The sequence below is a fragment of the Idiotropiscis lumnitzeri genome, chromosome 18 (assembly GCF_059441095.1).
Source record: "Idiotropiscis lumnitzeri isolate Australia: NSW breed Sydney's pygmy pipehorse chromosome 18, RoL_Ilum_1.0, whole genome shotgun sequence".
NCBI lineage: Eukaryota > Metazoa > Chordata > Actinopteri > Syngnathiformes > Syngnathidae > Idiotropiscis > Idiotropiscis lumnitzeri.
The window spans coordinates 15,629,530-15,655,413 of NC_142408.1; the positions used below are offsets into that span (position 1 = coordinate 15,629,530).

At 44.0% G+C, this 25,884-nt stretch overlaps 1 protein-coding gene across 4 annotated transcripts in view; it reads right to left on the reverse strand.

The window, feature by feature from the left end:
* Positions 1-25,884, reverse strand: part of fbxw2 (F-box and WD repeat domain containing 2) — a 152,824-nt gene that overhangs the window by 96,337 nt on the left and 30,603 nt on the right. For all 4 annotated transcript variants that reach the window (XM_088281388.1, XM_088281387.1, XM_088281385.1 and 1 more), the window contains one exon: positions 4,760-4,954. In XM_088281388.1, the coding sequence (XP_088137514.1) occupies positions 4,760-4,954 (195 nt within the window). The remainder of the gene's footprint in view (positions 1-4,759; positions 4,955-25,884) is intronic.

Consider the following 25,884-nt stretch of genomic DNA (forward strand, 5'->3'; position numbering starts at 1 on the left):
TAATTTTGCGTATGTTTTGGCTTTATTAACGTTAATTTTCAATATTTCCCTCTCTGATGTCATTTTTAACTAGCAATAACATTTAAATATTTGTCTAAGCATTATATCACAATCGGAAGTGAGCCAGCTCGCCTCATTCTACCGTCATGCACAAGAGGCCAGTGTCATGCTGTGCCACTACATTACGATAGATTTCCTAGTATTATATAAAAACATTCATCATGCAACTTAACGCGATTGTGTCTATACTGTTGGCGTAACGGTGGCGACTCCTGCACCGTCTGAGCCAACCTGTTCTGTATTTGAAGTGGTGCTGCAAGCACAGGCAGTGCACGAATGGCCAAGTTAGCACCTTTGAGAAGTGAGGTTTTACTAAAATACAGTGAAGCAGCGCAAGCTGTCGTACGTTGGGTTAGTTCTGTTGCTACGTAGAATCAGGGCGCTTCAGTCTCTAAGTGGCGACATCTTTTCTTTTGCCAAATCCATTATTGTTTCCCATCAGACGTCGGCAATAGTTTAATTAAATAAAACAAGTACCTGTTTTGCGCTACACCAGAAAAGAGTTTTGGATAAAAAAAATACAAAAACGTGGTGACATATATAAAGATACGTTTTGTGATTGGTAAGGTATTTAAGGTATAATTATAGAAATTTGCTGTTCAACTTGACTTTACACCCGCCCGCTCGTCTTGTTGTTCACACACGTGCGCAGAGTCCTCATTCAGCCATCACAGCTGCTAGTCTCACACAAGCTGTCACAGTACACGCAACACACCGCACGTTTTTCAAAATGGATTGTAATCACATCTACCTTTCTGCGAACCCTTTATCGTAACCAAAATGGTTGAGAATGCGGAGATCTGTGAGGTACTGGTGGGAAAGAGCACTCATCAACACTGGCTTGAAATTGACCCTCTTTGCCAGAACGAAATTAGTCTTTGCGTGCCCTATTTTTTTTTTTTTGCTTGGCCACTCAAAAAGATGCTTGTCAGAATGTGGGCAACGTATCGCCACACAGCGCCGAGGCATTTTGCCGAAAAACGCAACAACGATGTCAATTTAGCAGCTCACCAGACAATAAACAATGCATTTCTATGACAACTGGCAGCCAGTCGTTCTGCGTATGACACAATTCATGAAGAATACAGACGACTGATGAACTTTTAAAATAGATTTATTTCTCAAAATACGGTGTGCCAAGTTTACTTCAGACTTGGTCTTTATACGTGACTTGCTTTATGTTTCAAAAACGTATGCTTGTGTCCCAATTTTACTTCCTGATTCTGATAGTAATCATTTTATACTCTCCAATATTCATAGACTGAGATCAGATTTTTATCGGCTTATAAGTCAACCTGAAAAAACGGATTGGGTCTTGAGATGTATTTGGAAAGACGTTTACACTGTTTTGTTCCATGTAAAGTGCTTCATCATGCATACTATACTAAAGAATATTTGGAAAGAATGTTTAGGGACTTGTGATAGCTGCCACAAATCCCCTGCTAACTATATCCAAATGCTTTGGCAGGACTCGCGTCTGTCTAAATAATGGCAAGACATTTTTAACACGTGTGTATTATACTATTTTTGGGGTTACATTGCCCCCAATCAGCCTCGCCAACTCTCAAAAAGTGAATGTCCTTTATCACCCTTCTGGCCCAAAGGCAAATTATGTTGACTTGGAAGTCTGCCCCAACTTGGTTGTTGTGTACCGCTGTAGGGATGGGTCCATCTTTGCACATCAGGAATGATTTATGCCAACCCTTGTGCAGTGGAATTAAAATAACTGCACAACGCAGTAAAAGACCAAAAGATGGCTCTACTCCACTCAAAATGTTCAGGGGGATCAGACCTATCCACACATGAATACTTGTTTTATTTCACATTTTTTCTAATGGCAAAACTAACTAAGCTCTTTCTGTACATATAAAACAAATTAAAATGTAAATCTATCATATGTCATAATTAGATCATTGAATAAGTCAATAAGTCATGACAAAAGAGTTTTTGGGGACTATCCCGTTTTTTGACAATGGCAGTTTTAGTAAAAATACCCCTAAACGCAGTAAATTACCATAACATGGCTCTGCCTTTGAGGTGTGATAACTAAGTAACTTATGAATATTTTTTTACTTCCGACCACTCAAAATGTTCAGGGTGATCAAAGCAATCCATACAGAAGTCAGGGACTTCTATACATAAGTATATATATATATATATATATATATATATATATAAATTAAAATTAGAATATTTCACATGACATAATTAGACCGTTGAATTAGTCAATAAGTCATACAAAAGAATTGTTTTGGACTTTCCCCTTTTTGACAATGGCAGTTTTAGCGGAAATACCCCTAAACGCAGTAAATGACCATAAAATGGCTCAGCCTTTGAGGTGTGATAACTCAGTCATTTCTGAATATTTTTTTACGTGCAACCACTCAAAATGTTCAGGGTGATCAAACCAATCCATAGATAAATATATATTAGTTCTTTTTTCATTTTTATGCCCACTATGGACCATAACAGCAGTGTTATGCTAATAGAAAAACTAACTATGTTGTGTATATATATATAAAAAAAATCAAATTGGAATATTTCATATGACATAATTAGAGCATTGAATAAGTCAATAAATCATAACAAAATATCTTTTTTGGACCGTCAACCTTTTTTGAAAATGGCTGTTTTAGTGGAAATACCCCTAAACGCAGTAAATGGCCATAAAATGACTCAGCCTTTGAGGTGTGATAACGAAGACATTTCTGAACATTTTTTAACGTACAACCACTCAAAATGTTCAGTGTGATCAAACCAACCCATAAATAAATATATATTAATATAAATATTTGTTATGCCCTCTACAGACCATAACAGCAGTGTTATGCTCATAGAAAAACTAACTATGCTATGTATATATAGATATATACATATTTATAAATGAAATTGGAACATTTCATTTGACATAATTAGAGCATTAAATCAGACAATAACAAGCTGCTCATCAATACAAATATCACTGCCAAGGTTGAACATTTTTTGTGGAAGTATGCTCCATTTGCTCCACAGCTACTGGATTGGGGACATTTTCGGACTCATGATGACGCTGTGGCCTGCGCAGCTTGTCATCAAAGCGCAGGGCGAGAATCTGTAGTGCGACATTGTCTCGGCAAATATTGGACGTCTCATCTTAAATGCAAACTCTGGGCTGCTGATCCTGGCTATGGCATATAAAGTTGGCCCGGGTGTGAGGGTTGGAGGGGAAACAATTTGTCCTGGAAGGTCGTGGGTTGGAGACCAGAAAAAATTATGTTCTTTGATGGCCACAAGATGCGTCCTTCCTCTTCCTCCGGCACAATTTCAATTTCCTCCTCAGACTGCTCTTCCTCTTCCTAATCAGAATCCGTCCCATTATGTGGGGAAAAATCCTGATCGGAGTCTTCCTCAGACGTAATGATAGAAGTCAGTGGAATAATTGTCATCTGCCAAAATAGTTTGCCGTGCCTCTTCTGTTGAAAAGTATCTCGCCATCGTTGCATGTGTGAGTTCAAAGTGAAATTTCTGAGTTCAGCTTGAAAAAACAGGAAGTGCATCTTTTAAATCTGGAGTCCTTCGAATGCTATTCGCTGCAGTACTACACTGGATACGTGCATTGTCTGCTCTCTCGACCACTGAAAGTGTTGGATTTCAAATAATAACACTTTATTTTCCAAAAGAAATTAAGCCAGCAATGCTCAATGCAATGCGTGCATGAAAAGTAATACGTCGCACGTGCACACGCGTGAATGTGAAACGTACTTGCGCGTGCAATGCTTTGCAAGTCCGCATTGTATTATGCGGCCATGCAAAGCAACGCAATGCATATGCGCACGTAGCACATGCAAGCGTGCGCGTGTGCACATATTTCTCAACTCTATACGCAAACACTTGGAAAGCACTCGTATTTTGCATTATCAGAATTGTTGCGTGCCAAGCTCGCACACGTGCGCGCACGCACAACTATCCACACTCACACGCGTTCACACACTTCTCTTTTGACAATCCCAACAGTTTTTCATGGAATAAAATTGTACGATGGCACGCCATAGCGATTCATTGTTCTGCAAGGAAAAATCATTATTTAGTATTTGGCGTCACCTGGTGTTTTAGGTGTTAAAGGTCTAAATCTCCAAATTATTTTTTTTACCTCTCTAGGGATTTGTACAATAATCATGGGAAATTCATAAAAAAACATGAGGTTTACAATCTATTAAAATTTGTGAGTTATCATGGGAGTCAATGGGACATAATATAATAATAATAATAATAATGCCTTTATTAGTCCCACAATGGGGAAATTTGAGATTCGAACCCAGGCCTCCTGGGGAGACTGGGTCCTGAACGCGGCGCCTTAGACCACTCGGCCATCCTGGACATCGCTTGCCCTGGGTTTTATAAAATACTCTATTTCCCAACTGAAATGGTTTAAAATTCCGACTTTTTGACGTTTTAAACTTTAACCCCTTTTACATCTATGTGATATTTCAGCTCCATTGGGTTTTTTGTTTTCTCGTTGATGTAAAAGCATAAAATCCCAAAAAAGGCCAAAAAATGGACAAACATGCACAAGGGTTAAAAATAGGAGTTTTGTGCTGGTGAATACAATAACCAAGTAAGAATAGTCTAGAGCTTTGTTCAATCAACAATTGATCACATTTTGTTTTAGAAATATAATTAATGATCTTCAATCCATCGAAAGCCAGTTGATACAACCAACCTGCACCAGTGTGGCCACGGAAATGCTGAATTTTGGCGCCTGTGCTCCATTCCCAGCATGCAATCGTGTTGTCAAAGGATCCAGTCACAAGCTTCTGTTCATCAAACTTCACTGTGGCACAGGTGTGAGTCTGAATCCCATAAATGCATTGCCCAGTGCGTACATCCCATAATTTTGCTGAGAGATCATCAGATCCTGGAAAGTAGGACAAGATACAGTAAGTGTAGTCACAATACCACAATTAAAACTTCAATAATATACACTGCATTCCAAATTATTACGTAAATGATATGATACTCTGATTCTTATAGCTATTGCCAATGTGTTTGTGATCCCGTGAAGGGGTTCGCATGGTATTAACTTAATCACTGCAATCTTGGAATTTAATGGAAGTAAATGAGTTTAAAAAAAAAAAGTATACTCCCTTCTGTGATCCAATGTGAAATTTGTCACTGATTGACATACAGGGCAGCTAGTCATAAACTTGTGGCATGTTTCACAGCTCATGCGCATACAAAGGCGCTAACTAGAAACCATTTTGTTTCATCAACTCTAACCTTAATAAAAATATACATATATATATATATATATATATATATATATATACATATATATACGTATATATATATATATACGTATATATATATATATATATATATATATATATATATATATATATATATATATATACTCCTGTTTGGAGTTTGCATGTTAAAACATTTTGGTTTTAAAAAAAATGCATTTTCATATACAGAAATACAAAAATACAAAATTAGACTTGACAATGTAATTTATAAAAACTTGATAAACTGCCACCTCATAAAATCTCTTAAGTGTCCTTGGATTATTACAGTCAAAGCTATTATTGTTTTTAATGGTAAAATGTGGGCGGCACGGTGGCCCGACTGGTTAGCACGATGGCCTCACAGTGAGAGACAGCAGCGGTCATGGGGTTGATCCTGTGTGGAGTTTGCATGTTCTCCCCGTGCCTGCGTGGGTTTCCTCTGGGTACTCCAGTTTCCTCCCACATTCCAAAAACATGCATGGCAGGTTGATTGGACACTCTAAATTGCCCCTAGGTATGAGTGTGAGCGCGGATGGTTGTTCGTCTCTGTGTGGGACCAAGTAACCAACGACAGTAATCCCTCATTTTACCCGGCTAATTGGGACCGGAACCACGGCGAAAAGTGAAAATCTGTGAAGTAAAGGTTGACTCATTATCATTATTATTATTATCAATAATAATAATATTTCCATTTTTATTTTCATTTTGGGTGGATTTACAACGCTATTATGCCGTTGTGACTTTGTCACCAACCTTTTAAATACTTGTTACACAACAAATTAAACATTAAAAATGCAAAATTGTAGAAAAATTGCCAAGATGCCGCCTGTGCAGCCATCATTAAGAACCTGGAAGTGGATGATAAGTGCCTCCTAAACCTTCTTGTTTATTCATATCTTCGAAGCAACGTCTCTGACCGTAATTTATCTTTAATTTTTTTTTTTTTATGAATATGCTGGAAAAAATCTGCGAAACACTGAAACCGCAAAAAGTGAAGCGCAAAGTAGCAAGGGATTGCTGCATTTTCAGACTGAAAGTCTTCAACCCTGTTGCTCGAAGGCCGCTATAATGCCTGTTTTCCATCTCTCCCTGCTGCAACACACCGGATTCAAATGCGGCTGCCGATTAGTTTGGTGGTGGTGGAGGTTACAACTGGGACATCCAACTGAACGGTGCGTCACGCCGGTCGGTCTACCTGGGGAGCTTCCAGGCCCGCTGAAGGAAGGTTTGAGGAGCAGCATTTTCAGGCAATTGATGAAAGCATTAAGCCCAAGTACCCGTTCCAACATGACTAATGTTCAGTGGGAGGTGTGCGGAAGGCTCGCTATCAGCAGGACTCCATCCCTGGCTCATTCCATTCAACGGCAGTCATGAGTAAAGTAAGGAGTTTGCATGTTAAAACATTTTGGGTTTTAAAAAAAATGCATTTTCATATACAGAAATACAAAAATACAAAATTAGACTTGACAATGTAATTTATAAAAACTTGATAAACTGCCACCTCATAAAATCTCTTAAGTGTCCTTGGATTATTACAGTCAAAGCTATTATTGTTTTTAATGGTAAAATGGGGGCGGCACGGTGGCCCGACTGGTTAGCACGATGGCCTCACAGTGAGAGACAGCAGCGGTCATGGGGTTGATCCTGTGTGGAGTTTGCATGTTCTCCCCGTGCCTGCGTGGGTTTCCTCTGGGTACTCCAGTTTCCTCCCACATTCCAAAAACATGCATGGCAGGTTGATTGGACACTCTAAATTGCCCCTAGGTATGAGTGTGAGCGCGGATGGTTGTTCGTCTCTGTGTGCCCTGCAATTGGCTGGCAACCAGTTCAGGGTGTCCCCCACCTACTGCCCGAAGATAGCTGGGATACGCTCCAGCACCACCCGCGACCCTAGTGAGGAGAAGCAGGACAGATAATGGATGGATGGATGGTAAAATGGCATTTTCCGTCATGTTTGTAAATGTCACTGTCCTAACGTATGTCCCTGTTTATGAGTAGGGCCACACACACATTGCACCAAATTGAAAGAGTCTGAGTCTTGAAAAGTCTTTTGCCAGTCCCTTTTCAGGACAGCACACATCTATATTAAAGTCCCCCATCAGCAGGATGTGACCATACTTTAGCATCATTTCATTTACAAACTCCTTGCTGTATTTTGGGGGTTTATCGATCATAGCGCAGAGCACAGGAGCAGCCCCGCCTACTTCAAAGAGCGTGCTCTCAAAGCTGGTGATCGATGTGGCCAATATACACTGTTTGCATTAAAATTTGGCTTTAAAAGTAGTTGCCCTTCCTCCACCACGACCTGACGTTCTCGGAGTGTCCAAGTAAGAACACGCAGGCGGTAATAGTTCCAGCATTACACTGCACTCATCGGTGCTCGTTCAGGTCTCCGTCAGGCAGAGAAAATCCAAGTCATTTTGTAGAAATAACTCCCTCAGGATAAATGTTTTGTTCGTCAACAACCGGGCGTTTAACAACGCTATCCTTGAGGGAGTCGCAGGTGTGCATAGCTCCTCCGGTCGGCGAGCTCTGGGAAGCCCGCGCAGGAGTTGTAGATCGACGCCGAAGCTCCGCTGGACAGCCGATGACTGGTAACAAGCAGGGCTCTCGAACGTGCCGCCACGGGGTACATCCATGCGTTTGGGACCGAGCAGGGGACGAAGCGTGTTTTAGTTCCCTTTTAAGCTTCGTCAACCGGCCACCGCGTTTGCCGCGGCACCGCTTCCGCCGGGATATCGCCGGGCAACGTCCTACCCCAACTTTGCTCAAACGCGGCTGAATCGCCAACTTCGCACCGTTGGTCCAGCAGAGACTGGCGGTCATACACCAGCCGCGAGTCTGTGAGCAACGCACAAATCACCAGAAATAGAAAATCTGATAGATCAAGAGGGTCACTGAGAACACCAGCACACTGTATGCCAACTTGAATCTAATCCTCAATTTTTCAATGATTTGAGCGTTTTCAAGCAAACCTCCCAATGATAATATACAATATATCAAAAATAAAAACTGTTTTTTCTTTAAATGCACTGTTCCAAATTAGTATACACAGCTGGGTTCAATACCTTTTTTTTAGTTCTAGAGAACTGAAAATAGTTAGGAGTTTGTATTTGATCTTGTTTTTTCGGTCACGACCCATAGCTCATGACCCTTAGTGAGGGTAGGAACGTAGCTGGACGAGAAAATCGAGATTCTTCACCACGACAGAGACACATGGTGCCCCTCAAAGCAGACGCTGCATTGATCCACCTGTTGATAAAATGCGCCATCCTACCCTCAGTCGTGAGCAAGATACATGAACTCCTCCACATGGGGCAGGATTTCATCATACTGCACCTAGAAATTCTGTCCATAAAAGTTATGAACAGAATAGGTGACAAAGGGTAGCATGAGAGGAGGAATACAATTTGTGCGCAAAGAGTGTGGACCAAACCCTGACATCTGTGGAAGAGGGACCGAGCAGCCAGTATGAGGGTGCTCACAGAATGTTGTAGAGGTGTGCAAACCATGACAGCCGCACAACCAGTGTTGTTATTGATGACATAAATATTTCGTTTACTCCCCTTTAGTTCATGACGATAACGAGACGATGATGAGCAAAAGGTGGCTCTTGGATGACAAAAACATGAAGTACGTACATGAGATTTCGGTGACGAGACGAGACAGGACAAAATTGTTAGCATGTGGTCTATCAGACGTTCAAAATTTATGAGATCCCTTCTTATTGAACATGTAATCTTTCTTTCAAAAAATTGCAATGATGGAGCAAACTATCCACATTTGGACACGCCCAGCACCGGGATAGCACGCAGGGTACACACGTCGCACACACCAGCACAACAAAACACAAACACGTATGCAGTCATTCGTGTCGGCTCACACACTGATATGCTTTTGACGGACCATGGCGACAGTGACATTCGGTGCGCTACTTTGTTCTGATAAGAGCAGGCTGTTACAAGTAAAGAAGACATATGTTTGATAGAGTTTGTACTTGTGGTACAGCATTAGAACAAGTCTACTATACTCTATGTTTTGAGACATTTTTATTTTGTTTGTTACTTTAAAGGGTGTCACGGTGGACGACTGGTTAGCACGATGGCCTCACAGTGCAGAGGTTGTGGGGTCGATTCCGGTATGAGTGTGAGCGTGGATGGTGGTTCGTCTATGTGTGCCCTGGAATTGGCTGGTAATCAGTTCAGGGGGTGTACCCCGCCTACTGCCCGAAAATAACGGGGATAGGCTCCAGCACCCTCCGCAACCCTTGCGAGGAGAAGTGGTACAGATAATGGATTGATGTTACTTTGAGTGAAATAAGCCTCAACAGTTGCCAAAAAAAATGTTTTGATTCTTGTCTTATTTTGGAGCAATGAGGGTTGATTTCACTATTACCACTTTATCTGTTTGTAATACGTAATTCTTTGTAGTCTATCAGAAAGTCTTTGCTATTGTGAGGAAACCTTGTATGCCTATTTTTAACTAAAACGGACTAAAACCTTTTCAAAGTTTCAACTAAATTTACCAAAACTAGATCGAAACTTTTTTTTTGAGTGTCCATCGAGTTTTCGTCGACTAAAAGTAGACTAAAATATATATATCCCCGTCATAGTTCCCACATTCAAAGTCCCTACTCTCAGTCCTAGACTCTTTGTGTTCCTCTTCTCTTTCTTCCTTTGAACACATCTTCCTCCTGTCCTTCTTTGACCAACAGTAGTTCAATTTCCACCAGCGCCCTGTAGGTCAGCAGCACCGGTGGCGGTCATTGTTCACCTGGACCTCGACCGATCTGGTATGGAAGTCGTATATTTGATTCGCATGTTTGATTTGGCCAAAGTTTTACGTCGGATGCCCTTCCTGACACAACCCCTGCATTTATCCGGGCTTGGGACCGGCATAAGAAGACACTGGCTTGTGCCCCCTTACGACTACATTATTAATTTGAATTTGCACTAATACTTACAATTTCATTATCCAATTTCTGATGTGATCCAAAGTGGATTTTCTTCGCGGGCCTATCCCAGCTGTCTTCGGGCAGTTGGCCGGGTACATCCTGAACTGGTGGCCAGCCAATTGGTTTTCTTTGTGTTTAATGAAAATAACACATTTTTAACTTGAAAAACGTTTTTGCATACAGATCAAAGCTGTTAACTGAATCTAAATTTGTTTGTAAATTTTCCTTCATTGTCAATTTGAAATAATGTCCTGTTTCTTAATAAAGGGATGGATATGTTAACATTTTTTAAAGTCAATTCACAAATTGATAAAATAATCAACAGATTAATTGATTATTAAAATAACCGTTAGTTGCAGCCTTAGTCTGCAGGTTAGGCTAGATACTGCACAGGGTATAGACTCAACATAGATTAGATCAGTAATAACACAGATTGCTTTTTCCCTTACATAATTGTAGAAATCTGTGATACAATGAGAAATCCTCTTTCTTCAGTAGTTCATAATTAAGTGGCCATGTGCCAAGCATTTTTAAGAGATTCATTGATTTTCATTGACAAAAACAGTCACTCTCATTGAATTCTTCTGCATCATGTTGTCAGAAGCATCAACAAGGAACTGAAAGCAAAGGCCAGTGTGACAAAATTTGGTGTAAAATGAAAACCTAACCTGCATCAATCACAATTCACAATGCTGACATAATATACGGTGGTCATTGCAAACATTGAAGTTTGTTCTTTCAATAATGCCACTGTGCGCTGTGTTGATTGCTACAAGTACATGTGGCAAATGCAGAAAGGAGACAGTGATAATTATGTTCAAACAAATTTCATGATTCTTGCTAAAATCTGTACCAAAATTTCAGATTGAGGTAAATAAAAACATTACAATACTGGGAGCAGTTTCATGTTTCCAAATCCATTTTTACAATAATTTGAAAGATAGTTGAACAATCTATTATCCTTGACTCCAGATTTAAAAATGATAGAGCCAGAAACGTATTGTTTAAATGCATTGGGTGTCGTTATCACTTGATCCACATGCTGCACATATTTGTGTTTGTATGTTTCATTGCAGAAATTTCCAATGAAGTCTTGCGCACCAGGAATAAATCTCAGCAAGAAAAAAAATGCTTTAACATCTTTCAAAAAAGGGAGTGAAAAACAATTTTCTGTTGTTGTAATCACAGCAGTGGAAATATAGGTAAAATCCTGCTAAATTAAAATACGTCCTAGTCCTTGTGCGAACCGAAATAAAGTTGCTACGACAATAATGTGTTTTTTCTTCAATGTAGTATAGTCTTTTTCTTCTTCTGTCTTTTAGTGGTAGGCAAACAACTTTTGGCGCATTACTGGCATCTTCTGAAATGGAGTGTGGGGCCGCAAAACCGTTTCCGAACCTCTGAACACTACTCTGTCCAAAAATAAAAATGGAAATTTAAAACTTAACTCACAAGAACTTATCTGTAAACCTTCCTATGTATTCAAAGGTACTTTATACCTCTTAGCTCATAGATTTGTTGTTGCCTTCCCAGCCTGACTAACTCATGATTCACTCTATGTTGCATGCAGCCACCTACTGCACATATATAATCAATGTAGTCTACTCAAGTAAGCCTGCCGTCATAAACACACACAAGAGTAGAGGCGCGTGTTTCCATCCCTCGTCAGCAAAACGGCCGTCCGTCATTGACCCTAACCCCCTGACCTCTGTAGACCACGAAGCATTGCGATCAGCAAAACAAAATGGCCCACAAACAAATATTAAAGGGCCATACAGTAAAAATACACCACAAAAATAATGAAATAATTTGTTTAATTTTATACAAAATATAAAAAATATAATTTTATATAATATATTTTCAATTAAATAAATCTAATAAAAGTATACACAGTTTGATAAAATACAGTTCCAAATGTTTTATTCGCAATAAATAGTACAAATCTTAATGCTCTGGTGCCTCATGACAGTAATATGCAACAAGGAGAAAGTAGTGTGATGGCTGTGCGAATCGCTAAACAGAATGAGACAGCTACTATATCAGGGGATCGGCAACCCAAAATGTTTAAAGAGCCATATTGGACCAAAAAAAACAAAAACTACTTTGTCTGGAGCCACAAAAAATTACCAGCCTTATATAAACCTTATAATGAAGGCAACACATGCTGTATGTATCTATAGTATTAGCCGACTATCAAAATGACTAAGTTGCCTACAAATACAAAATGAGCATTCATTTAATGTTTTTTGCAGTGCATCATGTAGAGAATGACGCACCACGTGAATACTCTGTTGCACGATGCTGCCTCAAGTTTAACTTTTAATGTTTTATGTTTCACTGCTTTCATGAAATTAAATAAATGCAAAAAAGAAATCTGATTTCACATACCTGCATAAAAACGCAGTCTGTTTAAAATTGATCCAATCACAGGACTCATCACAAGCAATTGAATATGCTGGCGCTGAATTAACGTCCTTAATTAGCTGATCGGTGATGTTGCCTGCCATTTTAATGGCCCTTTACTTCACTGTCTTACAGAGGCATGTCTTTAGTTTTTTTTGTATTAGTCTGCAAATAGGTGTTCTGATGTGCTGATGAATGACTTCTTTATGTTGTCACCTTCTGTGAACGATTTTTGGCGTTTTATTATCCCGGGTTGGGAACAAAACCTGCAGCAGTAGGGGCGTTTGGAGATGCAATCCACTTCTTAAATCTATTTTTGCGCTCCTTTAATTTCTCCAGAAGTAATGTAATCGCACTTTTTCTCTCACTCCCAATTGGGTACAATGAATAATAATAATATTGCCTTTATTAGTCCCACAATGGGGAAATTCGAGATTCGAACCCAGGCCTCCTGGGGAGACTGGGTCCTGAACGCGGCGCCTTAGACCACTCGGCCATCCTGGCAGCCAGAATGCAAATGATTCGGTCCAAGAAACGTTGAATCCTCTGTTCTGCTCAGTTATTTTTCTCTTTTTCCTTTTTGGATCCACAGCCCATCACACAGCCGCCGGTTGGTTTACAACAACCACCTGCCTAGCATCCTACCGTGCTGACGCAAATCTTCGTTGTCAGAAATGTTGACATTTCATATGTGTTCTACACATTTTTACAGCATTGGAAAACGTTAAGAATGTTGGTGTCATGTTTGTCCTCCTCCAGAAACCATATTAAAACAAAAAATATATTTCCCGCCCCCATATTTTTTCCATGTTAAAACATTTTTGGAAAATCTCCAGGGAGCCACTAGGGCAGCCCCAAAGAGCCGCAGGTTGCCGACCCCTGTACTATATCATGATATACAGTCAGGGCCTTTGTCTTTTGGGGGCTCTAAGCAAAGTTTCCTTTTTGGGCCCTCTAACTAATCCACTGCACCAATCGTGCCGCTATTGATGAGTCTAAAACCAATCATGTCAATGTCACTGCAGCCATCTCTTCATTTATACGTTTTGTCATTGCATTGGACCCTTTATAATCCGCTACCATTGGTAGTCAAGTCAGGACTACACCCCAGAAATTATGAAATTTGCCTGTCTCCTAATGCATTTTAATTTGGTCAAGTTGATTTAAGTCATTCAATTTACACTTCAATGCAATAAACTGGCGATTAATATTTATACACAAACAAAATAGTTTTAACCTAATGTCAGATAAGAGAGAGAATTCATGCATTTATGAATTGTACGATAAACGAGCCCAAGGAAAGTAGCTGAGGTAAATTAGTATTATAGTACCAAAAATGAGTACCTACACCTAATTACGTACACATTTATAAATACAGACGTAAATAACACGAACATGGTCAAACAAGCCTAATGCAAGCTCTAACGTTGAGTCCAGGACATCTTTAGTTAATGTGAGTGAACGCTAACGTTCCTGAAAATAAAATGAATAGGCACAGCGCACAGACACAATTTAAGCTTTTTTTCCCTTTTAACATATCGGTTAAAATAAATTAATTTCCGTCGTGTGATGATGCAGGGGTCGTGAGGGCATTCGCTGTCTGAGCGAATGCCCTCACTACTCCTGCGTCGTCACACGACAACGTAAGTTGCTATTCTCAATTTAAATGCAAGGCCCTAACATCATCCGCACTTACCTCGAGATCGTTCTTCATGTTTTTTTTTCCTTTTGTTTTTCCGTACCCGATGAGTCTTTTTGACATTTTGCCATGTGCCCTTGTTTACACACAATTGCATGTTGTCTCCCAGACTCAGGGGCGGCACTCCCTACTTTCTGGGGGGTATGCATACACTTAACAGGCGCCACCCGCAAAAAAATAAATTAATTAATTAAATAATAATAATAATGATAAAAATAAATATTAAATTTTTATATGTCGCCTATAAATACGTTTTTTGGGAAAGTCACACTTTTATTTAAAACTTTTATTGAATGTTTTATTGAGCCATATGTGGCTCTTACTATGCTGACGCATCACAATTTACCTACTGTCTTTTAACCACTTTGAAAAGAAAGTTTTCATGCCAGCATAATCTTTGTTTCTCTCCTTATTTCCTTTTCAGTTTGTGTTCTCCGAGCACTTTCTATGTTGCTTCTCAAACTTTAGCATCATCAGACGTTTGAATTGTAAACACTCGTGCGCACCGGACTCTGTCTGTGTCTGTGTGTGTGCAAGCGGCGCGCAGGAGGAGGGCAGGGGCGGGGTCGCCGGTGACAGTCACGAAGCAGAGGGGCGCCTATCAGTAGTGATGGAGATGAAGCTTCATGAAGCATTGAGGCATTCCATGCAATTGGTTTGACTCATGTGTTGACGCCTCAAAGGTGATTCAACCCCCTCTGGCACTACCAAGTGGACATAAAGTATATCATCATGCAAGGAAGAGATTTTCTTGTGCAAAGCTTTGATTAGGAATGTACTCAGTATGACATGAAATTGACATGGAAAGGGTGAAGGAAAATGCAGTAATAGAGTTTTTATTGTTGTGGATAAAAAATGTAATTTAAACATTGTTTTATCTCGTTCATTTTTATTCCAAAAACTTTTCATGCAACTGCTGCTCAGTCAGTTTTTTTTTTCATTTCCATTCATATATACCTGTCTGGTAGGGAGAATACAGGTAGGGTTCAAAGCCACAAAATGTTTACTGAATGCCCTGTCCTCTACAATATAGAAGGGCAGGGAATCTTGGAGGACCATGTCAACCAAAGCATTAACCACATCACGCCATGTAATAATTAGAAAATTAAATGTTGAATCAAACTTGTGTTGGAAAAACAAACACAGATAATTTCATAGTAGCTCCTGTGAGAATCAAACGCGCATCTCTGTGGACGCCATGCAAAGGCCTATACCACTGTGCCACCACTATCTTAGTGTGCTCAAGTCTTAACGTTGATTCATTGTCGTAATTTGTCAGTGTGTGATTAAGCCAGGGGTGGGCACAGGATTTTATTGAAGCCGGTGTGACTCGCAGTGCAACATTTGATATGGTACTCAGACAGGTAGTTGAGAATCCAAACGAACGTACAAAACAGACATAGTGATTAATTTCAAATTAGCCCATTTCCATTCACTAAAACTGTATTGTTTTTTGCCCAGTGTTTTTAAATTACAGGTATACGTTATATGTGTGAGCGAAAGCTGCTTGATAATACATACTATTATTATGATTTGTTGGCCGTTTTACGTATTAACCGCATGTGACTAAATCATCTGAGGCAATCATTGCTTTAACGGATTTCACTAGTTGTTATATGTTGGTCTTGTTGTTGTATCCTATCTCTTTATGGTAACAAATCATCCCTTTAAAACATAATTTGATTCTGATGTATTTTTTTCATTCCGTTTTTCATCGTAATACGATCAAAGGGTTCCCAAACAGGGGAAAATCTTTATCATCTTAAGTGGCTCCACAACAGTGATAAGTTGATATTAATCGACAAGGGAATTACAAACTCCTCACAAAACTGACACAAATCTTCACAAAACGGGAAACCTCCATGTCATTTTTTTTGCTGCTTGAATCAGAAACTGCACTTCTTGATGCGCTTCCTGAACCGGTCACGTGGTTCGGCCGGTTTCGAGGCCTCAAACGTCATCACCTAGGTCACTCAAGAGTTTTCTTGGTGCGCGCTTCAAATACTCGCTCCCAGTTTACTCGGTACACGGATCGGCGTCTCGACACAGAGGACACATCACTACCTATCAGTGATGTTCCTCTATAAGTATTAGTGATTAGATCAAACCATACCCATGAACAAACAGCTGTTTAATGCATAAAATGGCCACTCAAAAATTATTTTCCTCCCATCGCTCTAGCGTGGCGCCACTATGCGCCGCATATGCCGCATACATACTTTTTGCGCCACTGCCCGGACTAATCATGGCAAATTGAGATGTAGCGTCATTCATTGGTTTGCCATAAATGGAGCGCACGTTGTGCGTGCGCATTACTGAGAGGGTGTGTCAGCAATGGGTAATGCGTAATTGGTGTATAGGCAGGACTAACCCTGTATACAGTGAAAGAAGGGATAGGAAATAAGGTTCGACATTCTCAACACTGCCCATGTCAGCCATGCCTGTAATTGTGAAATCAACCTCTCATGAAGAAAAAGAAAAAAAAGCACCAATTATCATGCAAAATATTAGTCAAACATGCTAATTCATCCCGAAAAAAATCTATTTAAACCAGACATTTTCATAGATTTATATATATTAAAAAAAAAAAAAAAAAAAAAAACAGCGCCGGGACAGGGTGTAATGAAGTGGCCATGTCTGTTTGGTCACCCTACATTAGTGCTTAGCAGGAATTGACCTGGATGTCGATATTATGCACACAACTTAAAGTCACGGTTTAAGATTAAGAACTTTTTGAAACTTTTAGGTGCCTGCTAATTAAAGTAACTCCACTCATTCATGGTAGAAGTCGCTGAGAATAGATCACGAGAATGACGTCAAGCCAAAAGTCGACCAGAAGAGACCCCAAAGTGGGAAAAAGTGACGATACAAAGAAGACTCAGAAGATAACGCTGGAAGCTAGCTTGACTCAGTCGAACGACGGGAGCGGAATGCTAATGCTAGCGGAGCTACGTAAATTTCGAGAGGAATCTGGGAGTGCACAAAGGGACATTATAGACTCCCAGGCGCGCATGGAGGCTTCAATTGGAGAAATTAAGTGGAGAATTGATATACTGGAGAAGAGACTGACCACAACGGAAAACCGAGTGAGTAGCGCAGAAGACCGGGGAATACGCCATGAAAGAGCACTAGCTTACTTGCTGAGAAGGGAGACCATCATAACTGCGAAACTAGATGACCTGGAAACTAGGATGCGCAGAAAGAATATCAGACTGTATAGTATTGAAGAGGGCTCAGAAGGAAAATAGATGATATCGTTCATCACTGACTTTCTCAAAACGGCTCTTGTGCTGCCTGAAGACTTGGATATTCGGATCGAAAGGGCTCACAGAGCATTGGCAGTGAAGCCGAAGGCAGCCGCGCCACCGCGATCCGTGATAGTTTGTTTTTTGGACTTCAGCATGAAGCAAGTGGTGCTTCAGCAGGCATGGAAGCAGCGGGATGTGGAGTTTGGGGGGAAGAAAGTCTATTTCGACCAATATTATTCTCCGGAGGTGCAAAGAAAAAGGAAGCAAGTGTCATGACCCGTGTCGGTCATGGCAGGGTTTTGTTATTGTTATTGTCACGTCCATGCCATGCTTTTGTGTTGTTTATTTGTTTTGTCAGCTGAGTGGGGCGTTTCCCCTCAGCACTCGTTCATCACCAGCCACGCACCTGTTCCCCGTTACCGTCACACACCTGATCCCCATCTGCTCACTTAATCAATGGACTATTTAACCACCCCTAGCCGACAGCTAAGCGTCGGAACATTACTCCACACCAGGACTGTCACTGTCGCTTGTCCCTGTCGCTTGTCCCTGTTGCCTGTTCCTGTTGCCTGTTCTTGTCGCCTGTCCCGATCATTAGTTTCCTGTCGTTGTCAAGTTTTTCCAAGTTCCCTGTTTGCCTTAGTTTTCTGTTAATTAAATGCCCTTTAAGTTACCCCTGCCTTGCTTCCTTGCGTTTGGGTCCTCACCTTCCTCAACCCTGACAGAATGAACCAACCCTGTCCGGACCCCGCGGGAAGCTCACGGCGGCGTCATCGACGTCGCCGCTCCAGTTACCACCCTCCTCAGCCTGCCGACCAACCCCGCCCCCTTCACGTAGGTTCCTTTTTTTGTTCTGTCTGTTTTTCCCCCTTCGTTCCACGATCACGATAATGACGAGCCACCTGTCGAACCTCCCCACCTTATCATCGATTCTGATTTTGAAGATGATTTTGAGCACCCTGCTATTTCACCCCCTCACGTTTTAGTTGACTCGGATCATGAGTATGATTTTGAATATATATACAACCTTTTAGATGCCCAGCGCGACCCGGTTTCTGTTAGGTCCAGTCTCTTTCCTCCCCCCGAACAATTTCTGTCCCCTTTTTCTTTTGACCCTTTTGAGACCACCTCCCACGTTACCTCGCGTCGTTCACCTCGTCCACTGTCGGTTTCCGCACCTTGTCACGTCCCCCTTGCGTCTCATAGCTCACGTTCACCAGCCCCTGTAGTCCCGGTCCCTCGTGTCCTTCGCGTCTCCCGTTCCCCTGAATCCCTATGGCGGCAGGCTGATAGGGATCAGGTCCCCGACCCGGCTCCTCACGAGCTGCAGCCTCCCGACCCAGCTGCTTGCAAGCTGCAGCCTCCCGTCCCGGCTCCTCGCCAGCTGCAGCCTCCCGTCCCGGCTCCTCGCCAGCTGGAGCCTCCCGTCCCGGCTCCTCGCCAGCTGCAGCGTCCCGTCCCGGCTCCTCGCCAGCTGCAGCGTCCCGTCCCGGCTCCTCGCCAGCTGTAGCGTCCCGTCCCGGCTCCTCGCCAGCTGCTGAGTCCCGTCCCGGCTCCTCGCCAGCTGCAGCGTACCGTCCCGGCTCCTCGCCAGCTGCAGCAACCCACGCAGCCTCCAGAGTCCCACTCCGGCTCACCGCCAGCTGCTGAGCCCCGTTCCGGCTTCCCGCCAGCTGCTGAGCCCCGTTCCGGCTCCCCGCCAGCTGCTGAGCCCCGTCCCGGCTTCCCGCCAGCTGCTGAGCCCCGTCCTGGCTCCCCGCCAGCTGCTGAGTCTCGTCCCGGCTCCCCGCCAGCTGCTGAGCCCCGTCCCGGCTCCCCGCAAGCTGCTGAGTCCAGTCCCGGCTCCCCGCCAGCTGCTGAGTCCCGTCCCGGCTCCCCGCCAGCTGCTGAGTCCCGTCCCGGCTCCCCGCCAGCTGCTGAGTCCCGTCCCGGCTCCCCGCCAGCTGCTGAGTCCCGTCCCGGCTCCCAGCCAGCTGCTGAGCCCCGTCCCGGCCCCCCGCCAGCTGCTGAGCCCCGTCCCGGCCCCCCGCCAGCTGCTGAGCCCCGTCCCGGCTCCTCGCCAGCTGCTGAGTCCCGTCCCGGCTTCTCGTCAGCTGCAGAGCCCCGTTCCGGCGCCTTGCCAGCGCTTCAAGTCCCTGTTCCGGCGGAGCACGTCTTGCGTCCGCCCCAAGTTCACGTTCCGGTGGAGCACGTCTTGCGTCCGCCCCAAGTTCACGTTCCGGCGGAGCACGCCCTGCGTCCGTTCCAAGTCCAAGTTGCGGCGGAGCACGCCCTGCGTCCGTCCCAAGTCCATGTTCCGGCGGAGCACGTCTTGCGTCCGTCCCAAGTCCATGTTCCGGCGGTGCACGTCCTGCGTCCGCCCCAAGTCCCTGTCCCTGCGGAGCACGTCCTGCGTCCGCCCCAAGTCCCTGTCCCTGCGGAGCACGTCCTGCGTCCGCCCCGAGTCCCCGTTCCGGCGGAGCACGTTCTGTGTCCGCCCCGAGTCCCCGTTCCGGCGGAGCACGTCCTGCGTCCGCCCCGAGTCCCCGTTCCGGCGGAGCACGTCCTGCGTCCGCCCCGAGTCCCCGTTCCGGCGGAGCACGTCCTGCGTCCGCCACAAGTCCCTGTCCCCACTGCACCCGGGCCGCCGCCGCTCCAGATCCCTGCCTCGGCGGCGCCCGACGACCCGCCGTCGCTCCAATTCCCTGCCTCAGCGGTGCCCGACAACCCGCCGCCTCTTCTCGTTTCTGCCTCGGCGGCGCCCGACGACCCGCCGCCGCTTCTCGTCTCTGCCTCGACCGCGCCCGACGACTCGCCGCCGCTTCTCGTCTCTGCCTCGGCGCCGCCCGACGACTCGCCGCCGCGTCTCGTCTCTGCCTCGGTGCCGCCCGACGACCCGCCGCCGCTTCAAGTCACTGCCTCGGCGGCACCCTACAAACCGCCGCCGCTTCAGGTTCCTGCCTCGGTGATGGACGACGATCTGCCATCGCGTCTCGCTTCTGCCTCGGCGGCGCTCGGTGGCCCGTCGCCGCTCCGAGCTCATGTCTCGGCTGCGCCAGGCCCTCCGCCGCTCCAAGTTCCTGTCTCGGCTGTGCCTGGCCCGTCGCCGCTCCAAGTTCCTGCCTCGACTGCACCCGGCGACCCGTCGCCGCGTCTCGTCTCAGCCTCGGCGACGTACTCCAGGTGGCGACCAGGGCCTCCCGGCCGGCCGCCTGAATGGCCACAGCTGGACTCCCTGGTCTGGCCCCGCGGCCGGCCGCCTGAATGGCCACAGCTGGACTCACTGGTCTGGCCCCCCGGTCGGCCACCTGAATGGCCACAGCTGGACTCGCTGGTCTGGCCTCCCGGACGCCCGCCTGACCAATCCTTTGATTGGGGGTCGTGGTCCCGCCTTCCAGCCCCCTTCCGCCCACCCTCGTTTTTGGACAATTTTTTTTTTTTGTTTTGGGACGTCTGGGATCCGTCCCTTTAGGGGGGGGGTACTGTCATGACCCGTGTCGGTCATGGCAGGGTTTTGTTATTGTTATTGTCACGTCCCATGCCATGCTTTTGTGTTGTTTATTTGTTTTGTCAGCTGAGTGGGGCGTTTCCCCTCAGCACTCGTTCCTCACCAGCCACGCACCTGTTCCCCGTTACCGTCACACACCTGATCCCCATCTGCTCACTTAATCAATGGACTATTTAACCACCCCTAGCCGACAGCTCAGCGTCGGAACATTACTCCACACCAGGACTGTCACTGTCGCTTGTCCCTGTCGCTTGTCCCTGTTGCCTGTCCCTGTTGCCTGTCCCTGTTGCCTGTTCCTGTTGCCTGTTCTTGTCGCCTGTCCCGATCATTAGTTTCCTGTCATTGTCTAGTTTTTCCAAGTTCCCTGTTTGCCTTAGTTTTCTGTTAATTAAATGCCCTTTAAGTTACCCCTGCCTTGCTTCCTTGCGTTTGGGTCCTCACCTTCCTCAACCCTGACAGCAAGTGCGCGATGTCATCAAGAAGCTTAAGGAACATAACATCAGAGCCCAATCACCATAACCACCTCCACTTAAAAGTGTTCCTGGACACCGGGATCAAGGTCTTCCCATCTCTTGTGGAGGCTCAATCCACACTGAAAGCTCGGGGGGTGAACGTTGTAGTGGAATAACGAGATGTTCTGCTGGGGGGGGGTTGCTGCAACGCAGATGGCAAACACAGGGCAGACGGGAGAGGAATGAACCGTTACTGCGCCCCAAGGAAATTGGTGGCATCATAAACTTTGTGGAGCGACATAAGGAATCCTGAATCGAGAAGCAAGGTCCCCCTTAATCTTTATTGGATTCGGGGGAAGTGGTGGAGTAAAATTGTTAATGATATTGTTTACAGGCTTAAAGTTTTGGAAGTATTATTACTGGTTGGAGCGTGAATCGAAGGTGTGTGTCTTTAACATTATCTTTTTTTTTTTTGGAATAGGGCATTTGAAGCAGCAGGGCTTTGGTGACAATGTGTATTGCTGCACACACGATTATTGTTTTTTTCTCAGGGAGACACCTCTTCCTGCCCATTTTCCAACTTGGGGGGGGCGCGTATTGTTTACATGTTCTTAAGCTGTATCAAAGGGGTGGGGACGCACCGTGGTTTTGGAAGTTCAATTGCGTTCCAAATTTTGGGGGTGTTTTGATTTTCTGTTTCTCTGCAAATTGACCTTAAGTATTATTTTGGTTTGCAAAGGTTATGTCATGGTATTTCAGAAAAGGTGCAATTAAAATTTTCATTTTAATTTAACCAATGACTTCTTTGAAAATTATTAGTTACAATATTAATGGTCTCAACCATGTTATAAAGAGGAAGAAGAGTCTGACTCAGTTGAGACGACTGAATTGTTCAATTGGGATAGTACAGGAAACACATTGAAATGAAGCAGAACATGCCAAATTGAAAAGAGAATGGGTGGGGCAGATATTTAGCGCATCATTTGAGAATTATTAGAAGAGAGGAGTTGTTAAACTCTGTCATAAATCCTTAAACTTCGTATCAGAAAAAGTGCTTAAAGATAAAATTGGACGCTGGGTAGTTGTGATAGGTTCTATTGGAGGTTTTTCTTTGATGAATATGAATGTGTATGCCCCTAATGAGGATGATCCACATTTCTTTAGAGAGATTGCCCAGGTCCTAACAGGAAACTCAAGTGGAACAATAATATTAGGAGAGGACTTCAACTGGGTGCTGAATAATTACATGGACAAATTTCCACGTGAAAGCAAGACTCTGACACCTAAATCGAGGGCATTGATTAATATATTACAAGAACTGGGATTGGTGGACATAAGGCGCATGAAAAATCCAAGGTCGAGAGACTACACTCATTTTTCAAGGGTTCATAAAAGCCACTCGATTTTTAGATTTTTTTTGCATTTCCAAACAAGATGGTCACAGGGTGCAGGATTGCTACATTGAACCGCTAACGATCTCGGACCATTGCCCAGTTGTTATGTCCCTGGGTTTGGATATTGATATGGCATTAAAATTGTGGCAGTTAAATGTGTCATTGTTAAATAACCCTGAAGCTGTTCGATATATATAAAGGAGGATATTTGTATTAAGTTCATTTTGTCTTCTTATTTATTATATTTTGACTGACTCATTTAGAGCAGACAATTTCGTTTTAGGCTAATTTTTTTACCTGACATGTTTCGGCGAGACTTTCGTCTTCTTCAGAGTGTCACATGACGGTGTCTTGTGACTCGTCTTTATCAGCTGATGTTCCATGAGGGCGTGACTTACCTGTCTAAAAATGACAGGCAAGTCACGCCGCCCGCTGTTCGTTCACTCCTCCAAGATGCTGTTCCAGGTGGTAGAGAGGATGAAGGCTCCCTCGTCCCTGTTAATGGTTTTTGTGCCTCGCTTGCGGATCTCAATGGCCTCCCTGATCCAGCGCTGATGTTTGCTCTCTTCGGTGCGGATGACCCTGGCCTTCTCCCAGTCCATGATGTGATTTTCTCTTTTGCAGTGGTCGGTGATGGCTGATTTGTAATGTTCCTGTTGTGCTTGTTCTTTAATTGCTCTTGTTTGTCTTATTGCCGTCTCCCTCTCGCACTCTGAGTTGTGTACTTTCTTTCTTGTGTTTAAACTCCTTCCTGTCTCCCCAATGTATGTTTTATTGCATGATTTGCATGGAATTTCGTAAATGGAGTTGCATTTGTTTTCCGGGTGTATTTTGTCTTTTGGGTGTACCAGTAGTTGGCGGAGAGTTGTGTGTGGTTTGACCGGTGTGTTGATATAGTATTTTTCATTGCTCCTTGTGTACTGAAGGGTCTGCGATTTGTGAGGGATTAAGAGGGCATGTTTGTTTAATATGTGGGAGTTTGTATATTATAATTTCCCGTATTTTGTTTACTGCTTTTAATTCACCTGTTTAAATAGGCACTAGTTTGTTTTGCGGCAGTTTACCGTGATTGTGTTTTGTGTATGTCACGCGAGAGTGTACAGTGCACAATATATTACTACGCGTGCGGCGAGTTGTTGAACCTTCGAGAGACATTTTTACGAGTACGGAGCAGTTGATTGAGTCGCCACGGATAAGTTTAAGTGAGGCGTGGTCGGTGAGAACACAGCGAGCGAGTGACCACAATCAAGAGACCGTGAACACGCTTCGAAAGGTGAACGCGTGTTCTCAGCACGGCAGCCGGCCGAGACATCGAGCGTGAGTTGGCAAGCTAGGCTAACTCACACAACGGAGACGAGAGGACACCCGAAGCCATTAGCGGTGTGTCGCAGTCAGCAGCGGCGGACTGCGAGCATCAATTGGACTGGGCAGCGTCTTCCGGATCCACCGTCAGCGCAGCAGTCAGCCACCCTCGCCATTTGGAACTCCTCCTCGACGTTCGACAAGCAGGTGCACTCGCTCACTCGCCAGGGGAGGAGCAGTTTCTCCTCCTCAATACCAGTAACCGCGGCAACGTTGGCCAGAACATTCAGTCATAGTAATTTGGGCGCCCAACTAAATTTCTGTTGCTATATTTGGTCATATAAAGTGAAGATTATTAAGCAATTATTTGGTTGTAATAAATTGTATTAAGTGTTTAATCTGGTTTCCTCTTGCTCTCTCTACACCACAGTTGGATTGAGTTAATTCGGTTTGAGTAATTTGGTAGATTTAAGTAAGTAGTTTAGGCATCCGCAACACCCCTAAGGTGAAACACATACAGTCCTCTAAGCTCCGGCACACCTTGGATACGTTCCGTAATTCCTCTTACGTACGACAACGTTACCAATCCTCTGTGCTCTTGTTTGTTTGTTTTCTTCCTTACCTGTGTTGTGTTGTTTTTGTTTTTGACCTGCTCTGCGCCTTTTGTTATGGCCCACTGTGGATACTGACAACTTTTTAGTGCGTGTTCTATATGTTTCTCCTCCTGTGTTCTGTCCTCCAGGTCTGTGATTATTTTATTTGGATGTCTCCGTTGTCTGTGTGATGTATATTCAAGTCCAGAAAGGCTATGGATTGGTCCGTTTCCTCTTCGTGTGTAAATTTGATGCTGCCAGTGGTGTCTATGGAGTTTAGGTGGTCGGTAAGGTGTTGCGTGTGTCCTGTTTTGATTTTTTCCAGAATGTCATCCACGTAGCATGTCCATAGTGATGGTTTATATTTTTCCGGGGCTGTTAAAAGTGTCTTTTGTTCTCCGTCCTCCATGAAAAATCCACGCAGGATGGCAGAGAGTGGGTCTCCCATGGCAAAGCCTTCTTTCTGCCGGTGTATGGTGTTCCTGATTTGGAAGTATGTGGATGTGGCGATGAAATGGAGTAGTTGAGTGACGTCCTGTACTGTTAGATTTGTGTGTCTTGTCCGCTTTTAACCTGTCCTGTACTATCTGGATTGTGGCTTGTGTGGGTGTTTTGGTAAACAGTGAAATGACGTCGTGAGAGATGAACATTTCATTTTTCTGTACTTTTATGTTGGCGAGTTCTGTGGTGAGTTGGTGTGAGTTTTTGCAGTGTTGGTCTGTGAGTCCCAGTAGTAGTTTTATTATTTCTGTGAGTGCTTTTGACAAATTGTATGTGACCAATCCTATGCTGTCTACTATGGGACGGAGAGGTGTGCCTGGTTTAAGTATTTTTGGGTGCCGTAGATTCTGGGGATGATATTTGCCGTGGGTACCAAGTGGTTGTATGACTGCCTATTAATTTTATTTTCGTTGAGTAATGGTTTGAGTAGTGCTTTGAGTTTATTTTTCTTGTCTTCTGTTGGGTCTTTCTTTAATTCTTCGTAGGCGTCGTCGTGCAGTAGCTGATGCATCTGTTGTTCGTATTTG